Below are 21358 nucleotides of genomic sequence, written 5' to 3'. Positions count from 1 at the left end.
GTGCTGTCCAGGAATTAAAATAGAAACATTTCAAAAGCAATGCTCTGCAGCTAGACACTTCTCTATTCTGTCTTCTGTTTTTGCAGCAGGTGGTTTGAATGGTGCATATACACTTTGGGACAAGGAACTGCTCCTTTGCATAGAGAAAGTTTCTGAGGGCATATAAATAAAAGCAATTACTGCAACCATTAGCATTAAAGTACTCAGCTGCAACCCCCTGCTAAGTCAATCCAATTAAGGCTGCAGTCGGGGCAGGTTAAGTGAAAACACCATAGAAACGTCAGGACAATGTCAAGAACTGATATATTGTTATTTGTATAACAGTAACACCTGAAAGGCTATCAAGGCCACACTGTGCTGCTTACTGCATAAACATAAAGGAAAAGACAGCCCTGTCCTGACATATCAGTAAGCTACGAGACAAATAAAGCCTGCAGACGGCAGAGACGGGAAGAGAACATGGATCTAATGAAATTCTCATCCTGTGCTTGACCTCCTTGATGAGCGGTGCCAGGGAAGGTCACAGAGACTTCCACGGATGGACACCGGGGCCACCCTGCAGCTTTCCTGTGTCCCAAGGAAGAGACAGCTGCACAAAGCGGGCTGGCCGAGGGGCTCAGCTTCGCTGCGGCTGGCCCAAAGCCCGTACATTGATCTGTGCTTGAGCTTGTGCTTGATCACACTGCCTCCATGCGCAGGTATGCAGCATTTTGCCTCCAAGAAATCTCCCATTATCAAGTTGCTCTGTGATTAATGCAACTAATGAAACCTCGTTTCCTGCGGCTTTTTGCCCTATGTCCCCATAATCCTCCTCTGCAGCACCAGCTCCCCGCGCTGTTTGGCACGGTGCTCCCACCAGGCAACAAACAGCATGAACAAGGGCTTGTCTAAAGCCACGAAGTTGCTGTCTGGTGAGCTGTCCCCAAACGCTGACCTTCACCTGCAGTAAAGTAGGTTTCTCCCTTACACCCAGCGCTACTCACAAAACTCCTAGAAAGGTAATCCCCTTCAGGACTTACACTCTTCTTTCAAATCTGGTTCAAAAACAAGTTCAAAAGCTGAGTAAGGAGAGTGCGTGTCAGAGAGATGGGCGAGTGTCATGCGGAGAACGAAGGTGCCCCATGGCTGGATTCCCTGCCTTCCTCCTCCTCTCCTTTACACTAAGTCACCCTTCGCTCCCATGCTTTGCCAGCCCAGCAGCTTGCAACCCCGGCTGCCCGTGACCGGCCCCCGGAGCCAGCCAGTCACCGAGCAGCTCGGGGAGGAGTGGACCTCAACCCTTTTCTCTTTAGGCTTTTCCCTGTAGGCTCTGATCCTTTCCCACTCAGGTTGCAGCTTGTATTTTTACTCTGCAGGAGCCGGGCAAGTTTTTCTAAAGCTGGTAGAGGACAGAGCTAAGCAACCAGGGCTGCTCTATGTTCTGGGACACGTTAGAATAAAATCCAGTTGCTGCATTCCTTCGTGTGCTTGTCACCTGTTTCCTTTTCACGCTGGCCTCTGCCCTTGTGGCAAAGACGTACTCCCACATCCTGCTGCTCGTCTTTGCAGGACCCCACTGACAGCACCAGGGCCAAACGCTGCTCCTCAAAGCTTCGGCTTGGACCCAAATCGCCCTCCGCTTTCCACCTGCAGGGTTAGGGTGGTTTGGGGGCCATGTTTGTCCATGCTGGCCTCCCTTGGCAGCAAAGTAAGAAAAGACTAAAGGCAGCGGGGTCCTGCGAAGCAAGATCACCTCCTAGCTATGGACCCATATCCAATTGACCGTGCACTGATTGAGGGTACCTGTGCACATGGAGGATGTAGGTACCAGTGTGTCATGTACTCATGAGCCCACCTCCAGTGTGAGGTGGCTGTAGGGGAGCGGGCTGCAGAGTCTACCGTAGCTCTCCACGCCTTGGCTGGGCCAAGCAGCTGCACAGGTTCTGGACTGGATCTGCTCACACCAATTAGCTCCGAGCAAAGGCACTTTCCTGTATTCTCACACCCTGCCTAGAGCAGCATGGACAAAAGTGGAACCAGCACAATAAACTGGAAACTGAGAAATAAAACTATGGGAGAAGAAAAGGAAGAATGAGTATTTTCATATTTAAGAAGATCTTACTGGCTCATTCCAGCCCTGCATCCAGTCTTGTCCACGAGAAAGCAATTGCATTCACTAAGACTTCCGGGAATCATAGCTTAGCCCACACCAGAGCTGGGAATAGCTTTCCTGGAACACGTGAACATGGACATGCTCGGACACACTCACTGACTGGCTTCATGGAGCCCTCTCTCTAGGGACACCAGTATCTGGGTCTGACAGCAGTAATTACACCAAGAGTTACTGCTTGAGCGAGCACCACGGAGCAACGGGACTTCCTGGTGACTCAGAGCACACGCAGGCAAGAAGGGATACGAATTGCATCATTCATTCACAGGGGCTTAAGAGCCTGCTACAGCCACAGCACAGCAGCAACAGGCACGAGGCTGAGAGGATTAAAGTGTCTGCATATTGCTCCGCTAAGGGCTGCGGAGAAAGCTTGTAGGGGATCTTCAGGCAGGGAAGAGCCACGCCAGTCCCAGCGCGGCAGACTGCCTGCCCCAGAACACGATGCTTGTCACTGCCTGCTTTCAGGATCATTGGCTTCCCCCCCCCGGCAAAAAATGTCTAGGATCTGGAGTCTTTTGAATACAAGAGAGTTTAAAGTTTGGAGAAAAGAAAGAGTTGCAAACCTTCACAAAGAAAAGCATGTGATCCAATATAACCTACAGAAATAAAAAATAGAAGTAAAAAAAAAAAAAAAAGGGAAGAAAAAAGGGAATCCCAAATTCACTGTTTTCAATAACGTGTTTCAAGCCCATTTGGCACTTTTGAGGAGTCTTGAGTGTTTGCAGTTAGCAAGACCGAACTGACCCAGCCGGGAAGGGCACGCACCTCCTGCAGTCGCGGGCTCTCGCGCCCGTCATAGCCTGCACTACACTTTGGCTGACCTGCTTCAGCTCACAGAGGAAAGCAAATGACGAGGAACAGCCCTCACCCTAGCGAGCTGACAAACCTGTTACACCGCCTTGCCCAAATTTAACCCCCTGTCACATGGCCCCTCCACCGAATACTGTTCAAGGGAGATATGCCACCTCTCGCTGAAAAGATACCGCGAGCGCTGACCTGGGGGCCCTTCAGGATCACGAAGCCGGGCAGCGCTATCGCCGGTTCGCAGGGTCACAGCTAAGAGAGGCTCTCTATCGCCCCGCAGCAACAGATCACGATGCGTCTGCCTGCAACCAATACGCTAAGCGACATTCTGCAGATATACAGGGCAGGGGAATATATTAAAACAGTTAGCAAGGTTGCCTTGCTGTACGTCTCCACTGCAGGGGGAGGAGAGGGGAAGAGAGAAGGAAACGCGTCTGAAATGTCACTGAACACATATTACAGTTCATCTAATAAAAACACCTCTGGTGAATGCTAATGGAGAGGAGGGAGAGGGAACAGAGGATCCAGGATTCACTTCGACCAGCAATTATGCTAAAAATAAAACTCTCCTTGTTTACAGAGGGATATTTAAAGGATGAGCTAACGCATCTAAAAGCACACTTTTCCCGTTAGTGAAGACAGGCCTTAGAGGTGCAACATTTACATTCTCTTCCCCATTTAGGCATTCTGTTTCTGTGACAATAGCTTGTTCTGCCTCCACATTAAATACTGAGTTATTTAGGGTCATTTTTCATGTTCCGGTTCTGGTAATTAGTCTGCTGGTCGGACTGTAGAGACGGCAATGGCGTACATAAAAGGCAAAAGCTTCTACAAAGCTTAAAATTGAAGAGCAATGGAAGCTTCTGTATTCAACCCTTTAAAAACATATCAGTGCTAGATAAACAAGCTTTGTCAAAATAACAAAAACCTTAGGGCCAAAGTCTCTGAACAGGGCTGAGATCTTCTTCCATGCCACTTGTGATTCAGAGTCCTTCAAGTCTCAATTTCTGTGCTTTGCTTTCCCCACCATGTAATAATATTTGTCTTTCCTAAAGGAGCGCGGTGAAGTTACTACATTTAAATGCTTTCAACATAGGAAGGGCTAAGGAAAACAGTCTTGCCAACCAGAAAGAATCCTACAGACACTGAGATAAAAAGACAGACCAACTACTTTTTTTTAGTAAAACTCCAAGACAAATTCCAGTGGTTGTTCAGCTTCTCAGGAGACCAGAGAAATAGGGTTTCTTAAAGCACAAAGTTTTACTCCTTTGATCCGAGATGCAATCCATGTGAAGCAGGGCCTGAGGGACTCCTTCTGGCATCGTTGCATTCACCTCAGATGAACTGCTTCACATGAGCAAAGGGGGAAAGCTTCACAGTCACAGCTTTAATATAAATCAGAGTGATGACTCAGTGCAGGGGAAGATCAAACTATACCGCCCTAGTTTCTATAGCGCCCTTCCTAAAGCTGCGGCTGCTGGCCGTCGTCAGACACCAGATATGCAGTGAGGCAGACCTCTGGTGTGACCCATTGCGGCTGTTCTGCCTCAGGAGTGATTCTAGGAAAAGGAATTCTAGCACAACCTGAAGCGACGCTGTCTGATCCGTCAGCTCCTCTCCAAAGGCTTCACATAATTGGGATAACAGGAGCCAGAAAGTTGCAGTGATCTCAAATGTAAAAGACACTAGTTAACGCTATTTTTTTTTTTTTTTCCCATTTCTGGCAGAAGGAGGAAAGATGCTCACTGGTATTACACTGCTGTCAAGGGAGCATGCTCACAAGGCACTGGGCACTCCTTCAACTCTTCTGGGGACTGCTCGTGTGAAATAGCCCAGCTGAGCATGAGCTTCAGTCCAAGGCACTCAAGCCACCCCTAACAGCAGAAGGTAACCTCACCTGATAGCCAGAGGCTTTCAAAGAGAACTTTGGCCTTGTGAAGCCAACAGCGGGTCCCGCTTCAACTATTCACTCTGTCCTAGCGGTCTCAGCTGGCTTCAGGCATGTCACTTAGTCTGCTCTGTTGGCACTCACCTGTACAGTAAGGGCAATTTCCCCATTACAAAGGTAGGAACCAAGGACAAATTGACTAATAAAATATAGGACTCTGAACCTTGCTCCCCCACAACTCATATTTCATGGGCACAGTCCTTTGAATTGATCTCAAGTTCCAAGATCCCAAACGTGTCTGCTAGAGGACAACAATAAGAATAAATCCCTTCAAAGCAGGCATAGAAAGAGACTGTGACAATCTCCACATAAAACAAGCCCATGACGAACAAGCCATGTGTAATAACAGCTCCTGGGTCTGCAATGCAAAGGATGTAGTAAAGCTGCCCTGTGGGCATGTGGGTCTGCCCAAAGCAAACAGTATATGAAAGGAGCTCTAATACAGGCAAACCAAGGCTTGACATTTATGATGCAACGATCTTGGCAAATACCCCTTAAAAAAGGTAGGGCTGCAGCTTGCTGGAGGTTATGGAAGGTGGCCACGGATCAGAGATGGAGTAAAAGTGCTCAGGGAGGCTCTGTTTAAAAAAAAGCAAACAAACGAGCGGCAAATCCACAGCTCTGTTCAGTCAGCCCCATTCACAGGGAAAAAAGGAACGGATTCAATTCCAACAGCATGCATAACTTGCTGATGGGGAGACGGGAGTTTGCTCGAGACTGGCTCAAGATCTTTAGCAGCCTCATGTGAAACACTTCTGAAATGGGTGCAATAATTCTCAAGGTATTTGCACAGCTGCCTTCATGCCGTGCATGAGGTTACACACTTCCCTGGGGGCCTTGTACAATGCCTCTTTTGTCCTCTGCATCACCTCCTGTAGCACTTCCTATATAATCCCATATCTACCTATATAATGAGGATAAATGTGTGTATGTAGCTTGCTTTGAATAAGTAAACTCATTTAAGTTATTGCAAGTTACTCAAGGATTTCTATTCCTGATATTACAGAACCAGAATGAAAATGCCTATAGGGCAGGGAACTTGTGGAATACATCGTGGGAAAGGAAGGGGAAGAATAACAGGAAATGTTCCACTCCCGCTTCTCCACCAGGAAAATGGACATTGTAACATTGCCCACACATAGGAGATGAATCCTGCAATGATTCCCGTTCATAACTTACACACTTTCAAAGCAGTTAGTCCTTACTACCATAAGCTGATACCTCCATTTACCACTGTCATAGGATGATGTTGCTTTTCTCCTCACAGTTACTCACATAATAGTTCCCAGCTCCTTTCCATTGCTCCACCCTAGAGCAAAGGCTGCTCCTGTCACTCTCCATGAAGCGCTGGTGGTGGCCAAGAACAGGTTTCTCTACTAGTAAAGATGGTGCAACCAGGTTTCTAGCAAAAATAAGATGAGCTGAGCCCATGGCCATCAAAAAGCAAACCACAGGGATGACAGCAGCACACAGCATGGGGACAAAATGATCCACGTGCTTTAGAGAACACACTGCCTGGAGAAAACTAAGCCAGGAAGAGGTAAGACACGTTGAAAAGAAGAGTTACTCCACATAGCACAAACAAGGAAGTACGCTATACTATGTTCAGTGGTTTAAACCACAGGGGAAATCAAGGCCTTAACTATTCATGAAGGCAAATAAATATATATATATATTCAAGGTTGCTGGGGTGTCACAGTGTCTCCCACTAGCCTCAGGCATCTGTTTCTAGTAGCACAATCCGAAATGAGACATATATACAGGGACATGCATACAGGGACACGCACAGAAAATCATCAGGGTAGCTCCAACTTGACAGGTACCATCTGAGCGAGAAGCCGTGCACTGCAAGGTAGTAGAGAGGAAAGCCAGAAAGCGAAACCTCTGCAGTTATTTCTTCAAAGGGCAAGTCTCTGGAGAAACCTAATGTGAAAAACAGAACAGCCTCTGCAGCCAGTCAGTAGGAAGGAAACACTTAGTGGCACATGAGGCCATTGGAAAGGAGCAATGTGTCTGTCTACATTAAAAATAACTTACAATAATGCCAGTAAAAATACCTGGCAGCAGTTTAAAGCTTCCTTTTTTATTCTTCTTCCCAAAACAGCAATGCTGAGGAACTAGGGGGCAGGCGCATCAACAACAGACAGGTGGAAGGAGAAGGCAAAGGCTGCCCTACAGCTGCAGTTTAAGTAGATGGATCCTTTCCAGAACCACCTCCCAGCCCCTGACAGAGACCACGAACTCTGGGTGTCTTCGGCCAAAAAAGAAAATACAAGGGGAGGGGGGGAGGGAAGGTGGTATACTGGGCTATACTCAACTAATGCTTTAACGTATTAGAGCGAAGAAAAATAAGGAAAAGTGGTACCTATATACTGGAGAGAGGAAGAAGAGGGTTAGCAGCAAGATATGGGTGACAAAGACCATCTCCAAGCCAGATGGAAAGGAATGGAAGAACCACCACCAGCCTTGGAAAAAAAAATGCTTCTCATGCCAATTCACATTGCACAGTGCCAGTAAGAGCGGCGCTGCAAAGCTCGCCGCTGTCACAGCTCCATCTCTCAGCTGGCTTTCAATCTTGGGAAGCCACTGGTGCTGAAACATGCTTGGAGCCAGGACCCAGACAAGTTAGCGCAAAAGGGGATAATTTTAGCATTTTGCTATGTAGCACAGCCCGCATAAGCATCCACACCCTCGAACTTCCAGAATTCCAGAATTATTTACATGCTCATTATTGGAAGAGAAGGTCTGGATAGAGATAAGAAATATGCTTGGGGCTAGATGGAATTTTATCCCAAACTGAATTCTCCCTAGTCTTCCCCCCACCTTTGGGATATGCCTGTTATCCTTTCAGTGATACTATTTTTGCTGCCAAAAGTTTGACTGCTTATTGCATGAGTGGTCCACAATTTCTCATTTTTAGTACAAATCCACAGGAAGGTGGCTGCACTTCAGCATCAAGTGATAAATTCTGGGTCATGAACTTAATGAAGAACTGCAGGCAGGTTTTAGCCTGAATCATGCTACTCAAACTGTGCAGAGGGTCAGGATTCAGCTCTCTATGCCGGCTGGCAAGAAACTTTCTGATCCATTGCATTTGATCTATTGACCACATCTGACATTTGGACCATCAGACTCTCGGAATATTTAAAATACTTAGTGATGTTGCTTTAAATTAGACTGTTCATGGTGAGTTTCTCTGAGAAAGCCTTCCCAATTTGTTCATGTTAGAAGAGCAAGACTCTGAAGGATCTCAGTGGTAACATAAATCATTCAAAAACAATAAAATTTAATGGGACATTTGTTGTGGGAGCCAAAAGAGAAGTGCCAAGAAATGCAGTAGTTGCATGCTGTGTTACAAGAGTCCTCCAAACCTTCATCCATTTCAGGAGAGTCCTGCTAGTGTCAGCGGCTATGTTCATTAATGCTACTCTTTCTAATTAAATGCGGATTTAAAAAAGCAATCTCAGTCTTGCAACCTTAACCATACAGCAGGGATTCTACAGAGACCCCTTCCTTCCATCCTGAGCAAACAAGTGCCTATTTACAGATACAGCTTAGTCATTTAATCCACCTTTCTGGAACAAAAAAAATCTTCAAAGCTTTACACCCTGCTTGCCATGGCAGATTAATTCCAAGCATCGATGCCACAGAATAAACCCATCTTAAACAGACAAGTATAAGATGTATTCTCCTCTTGCTTACCAGCTAATACTTGATGAGTTCAAAATCTACCCATAGCTCACTTTAAATAGCTGGTCAAACAGCCAAACTGTCAGATTTAAAGTAGAACATCAGTACCAGATAAAGACGTTCCTGCTTTCAACACATATGGTTTCTAGTTGAAACGCTGCCACTGAACATTCACTTAAGGACTATGGCTATAATTTGGCAAGCAGTCAAGGCATGTACTTACACACTGTTGCCAAACCCTGCATTCGATACCATTCTTCTTCTTTAACTCACAATGTGCTCAGGGCAGCGGCAGCCATTTACGCTTCCATACGACATGTGCTGTTTGATATGACTCAACTCTGAACTGACTGCTACTAATATTAGTCTGTCCTTAACAAAAAACACAAATATGTGATCACTTAACTGGAATTTAATGCTTGCAGGAGGAGTGCACAAAATATGATTTCAGGAGCAGCAACCAAAGTCTAAAGAAATCTGCAAGAAGATTAATATACCGTAGTTTTGGCAGTAGCAGATTATTGCTGCAGCAATAATGGCATTATTAGTGCCAAATTAGCATATATAATTAACAAGTGATAAAAAGCTTCAAAAGCTAACCATCAAATCACTGACTGGACATTAAAGATCAAGAGTAAATTTATGTGTAACCAGCAGAGTTCCTCCATCTTCTGTGGAGCAGATTATATTGTCAAAATATATTTAAGGGCAAGTCACGGAATAACCTGGCATGCAGCACACTGAGGGTATAGCAGGCCGTGCAGAATAAGAGTGTGGTTGTGGGAAGAACAGTATAGACACTTGTGAAACACCAAGCATGAACCCGCTCAGGTCTGGAAGGAGTGTTATCCCCTGTCCCCCTTATCCACAGGGACTGTTCTTTATTGTGTTCAAAGACTTCTCACATGTAGGAAATCTGCAAATTAAAAGGTAGAACTAATAAGTATACAAGTTATCTTTAACTGGATATTTTGAAACTTTCCATCCCTGAGCCATCTCCAGAATATACATTGTAAATGAGGTTGTGGTCCGTTTTTTTTTTGTTCAGATACATCAATTCAAATCCAAGAAATGTAACACAAGCTGGCCATAAAAGAGAATCTGACCCACTGGCACTATAAGACATCACAGGCACACTTTTAATTGGATACTATTCCATGCCATTATTCAGGTCATTACCTGGACACCACCTATTCAACAGGAAAGAAGACAGGATGGCATGGTTTTACATGATCCTACTTCTGCTGTGTCAATAAGCTGGTCCTGCAACATGCATAAACAACAAGTTCTTTCAAAAATGCACTTGCTACCTGAATGTTCTGTTAAGAAGCATGCATGTTTTTTTTTTTTTAAATCAATGTAAAAGTCAAAATAAATCGGCGAAACTTGCAAAAACAAAACAAAACAAAACATATGAGCATGTCAGAAGTGCAGTGCAAATGTATGTTCCACTGTGACTTCTTTCTCAAGATAAGAAGAACCAACAACTACTATAACAGATTCTCATTTACTTACATAGCATCAAATGCGCAGTCAAGATCTGAAGTACAAAATCCTTAATTAGACTAATTCTTTACCATGTAGAATACTGATACTATAATGCAGAGTCATCAAATACAGAGATTTAACGTCTACTGACTGTCTCTCCATCCTCTGTAGACAGGGGAGAACTTGGTTTAAATGAGATCGTATTTGAGGGGATTCAAATGACTGCTGGGTTTTCAGGCATATCCACAAATTCTCAGTTTCATGAACTTTTTCTGCTTAAAAATGCTTAGATACCAGGTGAACTTTGATTTTGCTATCCCACAGCATTTGGTTTTATTATTTATCAGTCCTAAAAGTATCAGCCACCCAATCAAACAGAGGAAATAATAACATGCAGTTTATGAGACCAATAAATTAGTTCAATACAACACCAAGGGATCCATACCTAAGTAACTCACAACCTGCAAGCTCTTAAACCAAACTACCTGCAAATTCTTGCAACTGGGAAGCACTAGCTGGTTTACATTGAACATGAAAATAAGTTACACTCATGATGAACAGCTTGACTTGTCTTGCTACAGAATAATTCCTTGTAATGAATTCCCACACTTTAATTTGGCAACTTTAATAAGCATTCGTGATGATTTATGGAAAAAGTTAGGAATATCAGATGGCTGCAGATTACGATCTTGATTGCAGAAAATTTCTATTTGTAGTTAAATTGTATTTACCACCCATCTAGTTTTCTTTAGAACCTTAAGAGGAACAAAATTCCCTATTCCAAGTATTTTTTAATATTCTTTCTTTCAAGAGTATGATTTATTTAGATTATCTTAATACCTAGAAATTCTGTTTCTGTATTTCATGGTGACAGACACTGAACAACACGTAATTTATTCAACTGTTTGACACCAGTAATGCTCAAAGTGGAAATGCGTAACTGCATATTTCTCTTCTTACCAGAAACCGAACAGCCAATTCCACTTCATGTTGAAATATAAACTTTGCAAAGACTACAGCTGGTACTGCTCTAGATGGCTGGGCTTTGGCTATATAGTAAATCATTGGTATTCCAGCATGGGGCCCCAAATTCCCTTCCCAAACCATTCCTCCTCTCTTTGAGATAACTTGGTAAGATATGCTCTAGAGCATATGCCCAAACAAGCAATTTTTCCTACCCTAGAGCTCTCGAAAAAAATTCTCACCAAGTAGGGGTATGTTTGGAACAACCATGTAACAAAGCCGCTTGTTAGTCCATGGAAGCTTTGTGTGACTAGCAAAGTCCTTGGACCAGATTTACTTCATTTGCTGTTCCTATTTCATGATGTGGTTTTGGCACCAGAGAGTAGAAAAGCTAACTCCAAAAATCAAAGCTACAGCAAACTAACTTGCTGAAGGCAATGTACGATGAACTAACCTTTTAAAACAAAAGAGACAAACAAAAATTTAACCCAAAGCATAAACATAATAGTAGCCAGCAGGGGAGGGCAAAGTTTAAAGAAGAAACACATGGAAATAATGCAGATTTGTAGAACTAGCAACTCCTTCCTTGAGCGTTTCAAGGTAAAGGTTCAAGAATAAATTCTGCTTCAGGAAAACTACTAATTGCTAGCATAAGAAAGTTGGAGACATTAATATTACTCACTGGAGAAGCAAAAGCAGGCAGGAGACCTGGCGTCAAGAAGTCTCATGCTGTAATCCACCCTGCCCCTGAATAGATCTTGCAACGGACAAGTCTACTTTACCCTTGTATTTGTTTTCTGATCTGTAAAATGGGAACAGAGACACCTGATGACAAGTATTTTGGGAAAGTTCTTGCCAATGAAAAGTTAATTATTATTCTCAGAAGTACACTCTAAAAGATTTTGTCAACTACGTTATGTTCTTGCACAGCAAAACTTTTGTATAAGACTATAAGAAAGTCTACCCAATCATCTTGCTAATTCTGTTAGCTTGTCAGCAAATAAATTATAATATGAACACCACATGCACACATGCCCCTTTTCTCTCTGCCATTGAAGACACCGTGTTGCAAACTAGCAACAAAGCTATAAAAGCAGATTTTCCACAAGACTCTACTTTCTCCAAGAAACCAATCAGCAGAACTATTTTCTAATCTTGCTACATCTTTCTTATTTGGGTGACTATATGTCCTTAATACAGGACAACTACATTTCACTTCATTAAAAACATAGATGGAAAGTCTATATGACTGTCTACTGCCTTGACATTCCTAAAAATTTATCTGGAGGATAAGTTTCCATCTTGCCCAAAGAAAGCACAGTTTGCGGCTTTGCATGTTATTTGGTTATTAGATTTACCAGCTAGTCATAAAATGTATCTATGCAAGACTCAGTTTGTGCAAGCAGAGATTTGCAGGGAATATACCATCCCACAATGACCATGTGCTGCAACTTTTAAATGCCGGTGATCCCCAGGTGGTGAAGGAATCTAATAAAATCTCCATTTGGACAGCCCAAATAAGCAGACTTCTCTTCACAACCTCTAAACAAAGAAAAAAAAATCACCCAATTATAACTTGAGGCACCAAATAAATGCTTAATAAAGCCCTCACAAAAAAGCATATCCTCTCCCAAATATACATCTTCACGATCTGACACAACTACCAGTGTAACACAGTGAAACTCACAGTGTGAGTGAAACAGATCAAATGGGAAATGAAGAAAGAAAGGCAGAAAATGGTCCTGTATTTAAAGAATACGGAATTTGGCCGGGTGACCAGGAGGAATGGGAAATGGGGCTTCACTGGCAAAACTGCAGACTTCAGAGTACCAGAGATGAGGAGAACTGCAGCAAGAGAGGGCGATTTGGATGCCAAGGCAGACATGAGTGGCCTCATATTCATCACAGCACAACTGAGCTTCTCCGTGGGCCTGCTCCTCACGAGAAATAACTCTCACGAGCAACAAGAGGTTGCTAGCATGGTGACAGCACACTCATAGCCGAAAAACGGCTCATCTCAAAAATGGTGCTGAAAACAGCTAAGAGCTGCAGCACAGGCCCCGTTCAGCACCAGCTGCTCATGACAGATAACTTCCCAACAGCACGTTGCTGTAATCTAGGTCTACGCATGGGTGCCCATCCCAGCCGGCACGGTGCCGCAGCACGGTGCCGTTACAGGGGGATTTTACCCTCCCTGACACGCTGCTGCCCAAGACCACGAGAAATCTCATCCCAACGCATTAACAAAACGCGGCTTGCACCGAATCACTCACTGAGTTTCCACAAAGCACTCGCGGATGCTCACTAGCCCGTAACTGGGGGTCTGGGCAATTTTTGCTGCAATTTGTTTAGCGTGGGGCCATGCCTCCTCCTCGTGATGCTCAAACGACCCAGCACCAGTCTCGGGAGGCGCATGCTGGCAAAGCACGCTGCAGAGCGAGGAGACGGGGCTGGAGGCAGCGAGGCTCGGGGGGAGGCAGGGGGCGAGGGGGCCCTGCGGGTACTCACGGACACAGAGGCAGGCCACCAGCTTGGCGGCCTCGTTGGGCACCGGGCAGGTGGGGAAGACGGGCTTGAGCAGGTAGGTGGCGAAGACCAGGGCCACGATGTACTGCGAGGAGGGCCGGATGATGAGCAGCTCTATCCAGAGCTTGAGGAAGGCGGGCAGCGAGCCGTACACCTCCAGCATGTAGGCATAGTCCCCGCCGGACTTGGTGATGGTGGTGCCCAGCTCGGCGTAACACAGCGCGCCCACGATGGAGAAGGCCCCGCAGACGGCCCACACCACCAGCGACAGCCCCGGCGAGCCAGCCTCCCGCAGCACGCCCGTGGGGGTCACGAAGATGCCCGAGCCGATGATGGTGCCCACGATGATGGCCACGCCGTTGAGCAGCGTGATGGAGCGCTGCAGGGCCACGCCGTCGTCGGCGGCGACAGCGGAGGAGCAGGGCGAGGGCGGCCGGGCGCAGCCGTTCTCCTGCGCGCCGCCGCCGCCGCCGCCGCCGCCCGCCGCCGGCTCCAGCATCTTCTCCATCGCCTGCTTCTCCTCCTCCTGCGCCAGCGAGGAGGCCGAGGAGCCGGCCGAGCTCCTCTTCTTCACCGCGCTGCCCGACATGGTGGCGGGGCGGCGCGGGGCGGCGGAGCCGCGGAGCGGGGCGCGGGGCGCGGAGCCGGCGCTGCAGGGCGCTCCGCAGCCACCATGCGGCCGCTCCTTTTGTTCCGCAGGCGCCGCCCGCCGAGGCGGGGAGCCGGGCCTCCTTTCCGGGAGGAGGAGGAGGAGGAGGAAGGCGGGGAGGGGGGGGGGTGTGTGTGTGCAGCGCACCCGGATCCCTTCGGGAGAGATCCGCCGAGAAGGGGCGGACAAAGCCGCCGCCGGCGGCTTTGTCCGCCCCTTCTCGTCGGATCTCTCCCAGGCAGCAGGATGGAGAGCCAGGAAAGGAGGTTTTTCTTGCCGTTCATCCTCCTTTCTGGCCTGGGCTGGGTGTTCTCATGCATTAGAATGGGGGGGGGGGTCAAGGGGGAACCCCCCCCCAATTTCAGCAAAATGCAGCAGCTCCTAATCCCCCCCTCCCCCTCCCCAAGCCCCATCATATTTTAATGCGTTTTTCTGTACTCTTCTGTGAGGCGTTTTCACGCAAGCACAGCCAAGGCCTAGTTGCTGCACCTCCCGCATTTCTGCCAGCGGCGCTGCAGAAACCGGCCCCTCATTTCTTACCCCATCAGAAAGATTCGCTTCGCAGCGTGCCAAGTCTGCGAGCGTGCAGGCAAAATGAGCAACTCCCGTCACGCCGTCGCAAGGAAGGCAAAGGACCGGCCTCCAAGCAGGCTTATTTGGCTGCTTCACAGCAGTGCCTAAAGGAGCCAATTCTTTAACAAATTGGGGCTCCCACTGTCGTGAGACAGGAGATGAGTTCAGAGGCTAAAGCCTGGATTCTCAGTACAAGTGTTCCCGTCCAGAGCAGGAATTGGTACCTTTGAGGAGCTGTGTCACTCCAAGTGACTTGCCAAGCATCACGCAAGAAGTCGCGCCCCAGCTCCAAAATCCAAGGTCAGCATCCTTCCTCCTCCCTGGACCATCCTTCTCCTTGGAGGTTTCAGACACGCTTCAGTGCGGGCACTAGGGTCAGGGGTTTTCTGCAAGACACCTCTCAGAAACGTGAGATCTGCCTCTTTGGGAAAGATGTAGCACTTTAGCAACATTTTCAGGTAACGTGCACAGGCGATTGGCATCACGACCACTTTCAACCCCTGTACAGAGACAGGACCCGGGCTGCTCCAGCAGCTCTTGAAGCCCCTGTCAGAACACGACACCTAGTGGTCGTTAGTCGCAACGATTCAAACACGGGAAAGAGCAATCACCATTTCTAGATGCATAAAAGCATCCATATTTAAAAAGAAAAGGTTAGGCAAAAGTTACCTTTGCAGAAAGCATATTCCTTGATTAGCTTAACTAGGACAGCCACCCCCTGCAATCGTTCATGCAATATTAAGCGGATCCAATTTGCAGCGTACAGAATTATATACCTTTCTTTGAAAAATCTGCCTTTCTCTTTTAAAGATGACTGCTGTTTGGGATGCCTCCGGTTAGAGCGTACAGCCAGCGACAACCACAGTTTCTAGAGAAAGGACAGCTGGTGCTTTCTGAAAAATCAACCCAGGAAACACGATTATGAAACATTCACCTAACATTTATGTTTTTAAATGTAGATATTAAAGATAACTTCACCAGTACTTCCTTTCATCTCCATTAAGTTTAATTCTCACTCTAAGTGTCCACGGTTCTTTTTTTTTTTTGCATTTGGTTTTGCTTTTACTCTTTTTGTTGTTAGATAATACTAGGTTATTTACAGTTTAGAAAACAAAACCTCAAGATAAATGCATTAGACAAACTTTCTCTCTAGCTTTCAGACAGAAAAGGGTTCCTGAATAGATCGAAAAGACTATAAAAATTAATTTAAAATAAAAATTAACAGCAAAACACTTTGTGGAAACTATCACATAACAGCCCCGAAAATCTTGCTTCTGATTAAACTTAAAATTGATGTGCTGCCTGTTAAGTGAACTTACTTCTAGTTCACTTACAGTTAGTCAAATTGTACAAGTACTGGGGAAAAAAGCTTAACTTTTGCATTCCTTGATGTTACATTTTGCATGTTCTGCATTTCTCTGAACTCACCAGTTGTCCTGATGGAACCCATTTCCATGCGAACACCTACCATAAGCGATCTGAAAACTCTTTTTTCAGCCTACTAGCTTAACACTGTAATTTAATTATTTCTCAAAGTAAGATTTACCAATATTTTATTTGCTACTTCATCTCATACTATCTCCTAGGCAAAACATTCACAGGACTCTAAAATTAGAAAACCGCAGGTACCTACAGTATTCCCAGGACTGTCCCAGCAGGTTTATGCGCGTGTGAACTCTGCCACCTCGGAATCCAGCGGGCAGGACTGCGATGAGAACACAAGCACCAGGTATTTTCAGATGAGCGCTCAAACTTAGTTGCACAGTTGGATGAACAGTCATTTATCAATGCATTTACTTCACCAGTGCTCTGGACTCTAAGTTCTTACCTTCATGCAAACAAATTAACTGTTTAATGACTGGCATTTTATTCCCGATTTTACACCTAGTTCACAGAAATTTCCATCAACTTCTACGTGAATGGGACCAAACTGCCCTCTTATCCCTGCATCCAATTCTGCTGAAAGGAAATTTCCTAACAGACTGGTACCAAGAATTGCCAGACTTCAGCCTCAGTTTCGACACCATTTTCATTTGAAAATCACCGGCTCAAGAATTAGCTGAGTAATAGCACAACTGCCACTGAACAGCCACATTTAAAGTTAACTGCATGTTTGACTCTCTTGCAAATTAATCAGAGTTAATTCTGCAGCTGTTTCTCCATTTGTGTTATTGAGAGAATACCTACTTTGCAGCCATGGTGTTAGGGTGTCTTCATATAGTGCTTTATATCTTCAAAGCACTTTACAAATGCTAAGTATTATTATCAGTTCTGACTGCGAACATTAACTCTCTTCAGGTCCCCAAGTTATTCTGCAGAATCTTTGAAGACGATTTGATTATACAATCAGTTCTCCATATGCTAATACTCAGGCACTTTAAGTTTGTCACATCAAAAAGAAAGACAGAAAGAATTATTTGTCAGAAAGACAAATAATTACCGATATCAGAAGTAAATTGGCCATTTGTTAGAAGTAATGTGTATGTTCTTAACCATTTATCAGGAGAGCTCCCTTGATCAAAATAAGACAGCCTACTGGAACCAAACAAGCTGGTTCTTAGCAAACACCTTAGCTACAGTAATACAAGAACTTATAAGCTTTTCTGTTGGGTACAGTGGAAGTGGCAGTGGCTTCTGGAACCCTTAAACAGTAATAGTAAAGGTGGCTTCAGCCTCAGTCTGTGCTTTCTTCACGCTGAATTGGCTTGCCCACCACAAATGGTACTAAAGAGTACAATTTGGAAGGCCTTATACAAAAGTATTTTGTACAACTATTTGTATGGGGGAATTCTCTAACCAGGAATATAATCTCCTACTTTTCCATCAAAAGAAGCAGAAACCTGTTGGAACAAATTCAGTTTAGCGTACCATAACTGCATGATATCTAGATCTTAAGTGGGGCTAGCAGTGAGACAGAGTAGCAGAATTTATTTCCCCTCTAGCCAATTTTTATTGGTAAAAGTAATTTCTTATTTTATTCAAAGCTTTTTAAGGCTATTTGATAAGAATCTTGTAGCCACAAGAACAATAGAAGAACTGCAGAACCACTAAATGCAAAACTCAAGTGTAAGTTACACCACACATTAGTTTGCTCAGTTTTATCATGACCAGTTACACTATATAAAAAAGAGCTCATCTGACAGTTTCTTTAGGTTGAGTTTAATGATAAGTACCAAATGAAGTTATTTAGCAAAGATCCTCAAAGTTTGCAGTCCTATTTCAGCCAGCATGTTGCATCTAGCCGAACATAAGGAATGACCGGGTATCCTGTTGTCAGCAGTGCTGCAACACAGCGGTCATTGTTCACTCGTTCCAGTTGCAATACAGTTCAGCAGAGTCTTTCATAGCTTCTAAGTATCACAGAACGCTTGACATCTGATTGGACTCTACTCATAATGAACTGGTTCACTTTGAGGGAGGAACTATATTATTTTCTTGACAGAAAAGCTACTTTTTAACTTGGAGAGCTTAATTACACAATGAGATACGGACACAGGTTTCTCTGTGTTTCTTTATTGCGTTTCTGCACACCAATTTAACATTTTAAACATACAGCAGCTAAAAGTTTCTTTACATCAAGCAAAAACTCAGAAAAAAGGTCTGTTTCCTAGCAGGACAAAAAGGCATTCCCTGTTATATATGCTGTCCATAAAGACAATGATTTCAGTAAATTATGACTAGGCAGATAATATACATTAAAATATGCAATGTAATAACTGCCAAGAAAACTAGACACACAATGAAAAATAACAAAGATATGTCAAGAATCACAAGTTAAGACTCTCAAAATTAAAGCATTCAAATTTGAAAGCAAATACCACTGACTATGAAGTTGAGCAGAATAAGGGACTTTCCCTCACTAGCAAGCCCTGTAGAATTCCAGTACTCTAATACCTAGTAGATTTGTGAGATCAAAGTAATCTCCATTTCTATTGCTTCCAAAGCCAAAAGGATACACTCCGGTCAGACCTAAGGTAAAAACACCAGTGCAAGCCATCTACAACAGAAGACAGCAAAAGTCAGGTCAGGTATATATGGTGAATACCCAAACTGCACCGGTGTGAAAGCTCTGGAATGCAAGAATATGGACCAAATATTCAGCACCAAATAAAGTCATTCTAACTATAAAGGCACCAAGAATGAAATTTCTGTCAGAGCGATATTTAACAGGAAGACTCCTGTCATGGAAACTTCTGTTACCGAAAGCAAGCTGGACCAACATGGATGCAGCTCTACCCTCCAAAACCTTTTATTCTCGTTTCGGCTCACTCTCCTCAGAATGAATCCCACCACAGTCTTCAGCCCAAGGTAATTACTGCCACAGGAATGCCTCCCCAGAGAGTATTAAGTGACAAAAGTGATTACAATGCAAGTGCAAATACAGCTGTGTACTTTGACCCTCCTATATTGTACCATCTAAAAGAAGAGTCAAAAGATTCCTATGCAGACACCTGCAAATAGGGCTTAACTCAGTTGTGCAAAATCACTACAAATATTAGCTAAATAAAGTCCAACAACCAAATAGAGTCATAGGTTTTGTCCCCCCCGCCATGAAAAAGGCTGAAAAATAAGACAAAAGAATTATGCCCCACCACCTATTTTATGCACATACGTATGCATGCAGAATTATCTTCCTTGAAGTTAACTTTTGCAAGGCCAATGCGGTCATTGTAACATAAAAATAAAAATAAACTTTCTACTCATTTCCAGTCTGCTAATCTCAACATATGACAATCTGCCCCGCAACTGAGATACAGCCTACCTGAACCAGAGATGCTAGAACACTAATATGTAAATGCAACAGCATCTCAGATTGGAGCAAAATAATTGTAACAGAAAATCCCAGGAAAGCTTATTTTCTTAGCACAGTAGAATTAAAAGTTTAATGCTGACCCTGTTTTGCGATATTTGAAATTCATTGCTGAAAACTTATTAATTTTATGTGTCTGTATATTTAGATGTGATTTTATATAAATATATATACAGAAAATATAGCTTATTAACTGTACGCCTGGATAATACAGCTGTTCTCTAGTAAAACTTCCATGACTACTTTAACAAAATAATTAAATCTATATGAGAATTTTACATCTTAATTAGATCACTGGAGATAAAATATTCAACATCATTGTGACTGCTGCATAGTAGTGAGCATACTGGAAGAGATGCAACTAGGGAAAAAATTTTCTTCTGTAGAACAAATCTAATCAATGGGAATTCAGTTGGATACAAATATACTACAGCATTATGAAAACACCTGAAGATTAAACATTCATACTACAGTAGCTCCCTAAGAACAAAATGTATATTTTGCATTTGCCAAGAAAGCTTTATCAACTAGTGAAACAAGCTTAGCGAATCAGAGCTGCACAAAAACTTTATGAAAATTACCACGGCAACTAAAATACTTTGAGCTGTAGTATGAAGTTTATTTAAAGACCCCTTTCGCTTATGATGGGGAGGGCTTGCTTGTTTTTAAGACCTTACACTAATAATGACAAGAAAAGAGTGCCTTACACGAAAAGATTCTATACTAATTTAGAGATGCTGGCTTAGCTTGCAGCTTTAAGCACGTTAAAAGTTCATGTGTATTTATAGCTGGTAATTCAAACTGAGCCACATTAAGCCAGGTTGTTTCCTCTTTACTCCAAATGGTTTTCCTCTGCTAATAAAGCAAACAGATGGCTCCTCACTGATATCATGGAGACTATGTCACAGCTTTCTTCTCCGTACCCACCTGAAATTTTATAATGCATTAGTTTCAAATATTTTGGTTGATGCAGGGTACCTATAGCTAGCTTAGTGCTGCTGCGTCACTTGTACTTTTAAACGCAAAGGCAACATTAATATGACTTTCCATCACATTTTTTCCTAACTGCTAATAACGAGGAGGAAAAAATCTCAAAGGTATACAAGGTATCTGCAAAGCACCCAGTTCTGAATTGCTGCCATCTTTATACAGGGTCCTTCTCAGAAAAGCATTTGTAGGAACAGTACTGAAAAGAAACTTCAAGCTTAACAATGACTCTAGGTCAAGTACGCTCAAGCGGAAAGTAAGGAATGCTTTTCCTATTGCCAGGCCTGTAAATCTCCCTTCCAGAATTATTTTGGAACCTGCCATTCTCCGGCAAAACCACCACTGATGTGGTTCTGCAGACTAGCACCACTGTGATGCCCTTAGTTGCACTTTGCAGGCCCAGGAAGGCTTGATTATGCCCTCAGTGACAGCTGTGTAATCCAAGGATTTCAGACACTAGTGGAAAGTGCAAGTGAAACATAGTAAATATCTGGTTGGTGATGCCAGAGACATACATGGCATAGTTCAACTAAGCAGCATGGGCTTAGGAGAAGTAAATTATCTGAAGATACATATAGCAGTGTTAATTACATATTGCACAGTAAAGCAGAACAGGGAGAGAAGAAAGATGATCTTACATTTACTGTTTAGTGTAGAATCCCTCTAAGGTAAGCGGCACATTTCAAATTGCCAAGGCAGAAAGGCACAATTGCTGCAACGGAGTAACAGCCTGAGGTAGAGTTACGAAGGAAGCAGAGGCAGAAACTGGGC

At 44.1% G+C, this 21358-nt stretch overlaps 1 protein-coding gene across 1 annotated transcript in view; it reads right to left on the bottom strand.

Moving 5' to 3' along the window:
* Window positions 1-14215, bottom strand: part of SLC7A5 (solute carrier family 7 member 5) — a 40789-nt gene extending 26574 nt beyond the window's left edge. The window contains exon 1 of the mRNA XM_067302384.1: window positions 13551-14215. Coding sequence (XP_067158485.1) covers window positions 13551-14157 — 607 coding nt within the window. The 5' untranslated portion in view covers window positions 14158-14215. The remainder of the gene's footprint in view (window positions 1-13550) is intronic.
* Between the last annotated feature and the right edge of the window lie 7143 nt (window positions 14216-21358).

The sequence above is a fragment of the Apteryx mantelli genome, chromosome 10, assembly GCF_036417845.1.
Source record: "Apteryx mantelli isolate bAptMan1 chromosome 10, bAptMan1.hap1, whole genome shotgun sequence".
Lineage (NCBI taxonomy): Eukaryota > Metazoa > Chordata > Aves > Apterygiformes > Apterygidae > Apteryx > Apteryx mantelli.
This window is presented reverse-complemented; position numbering and strand designations above follow the sequence as displayed.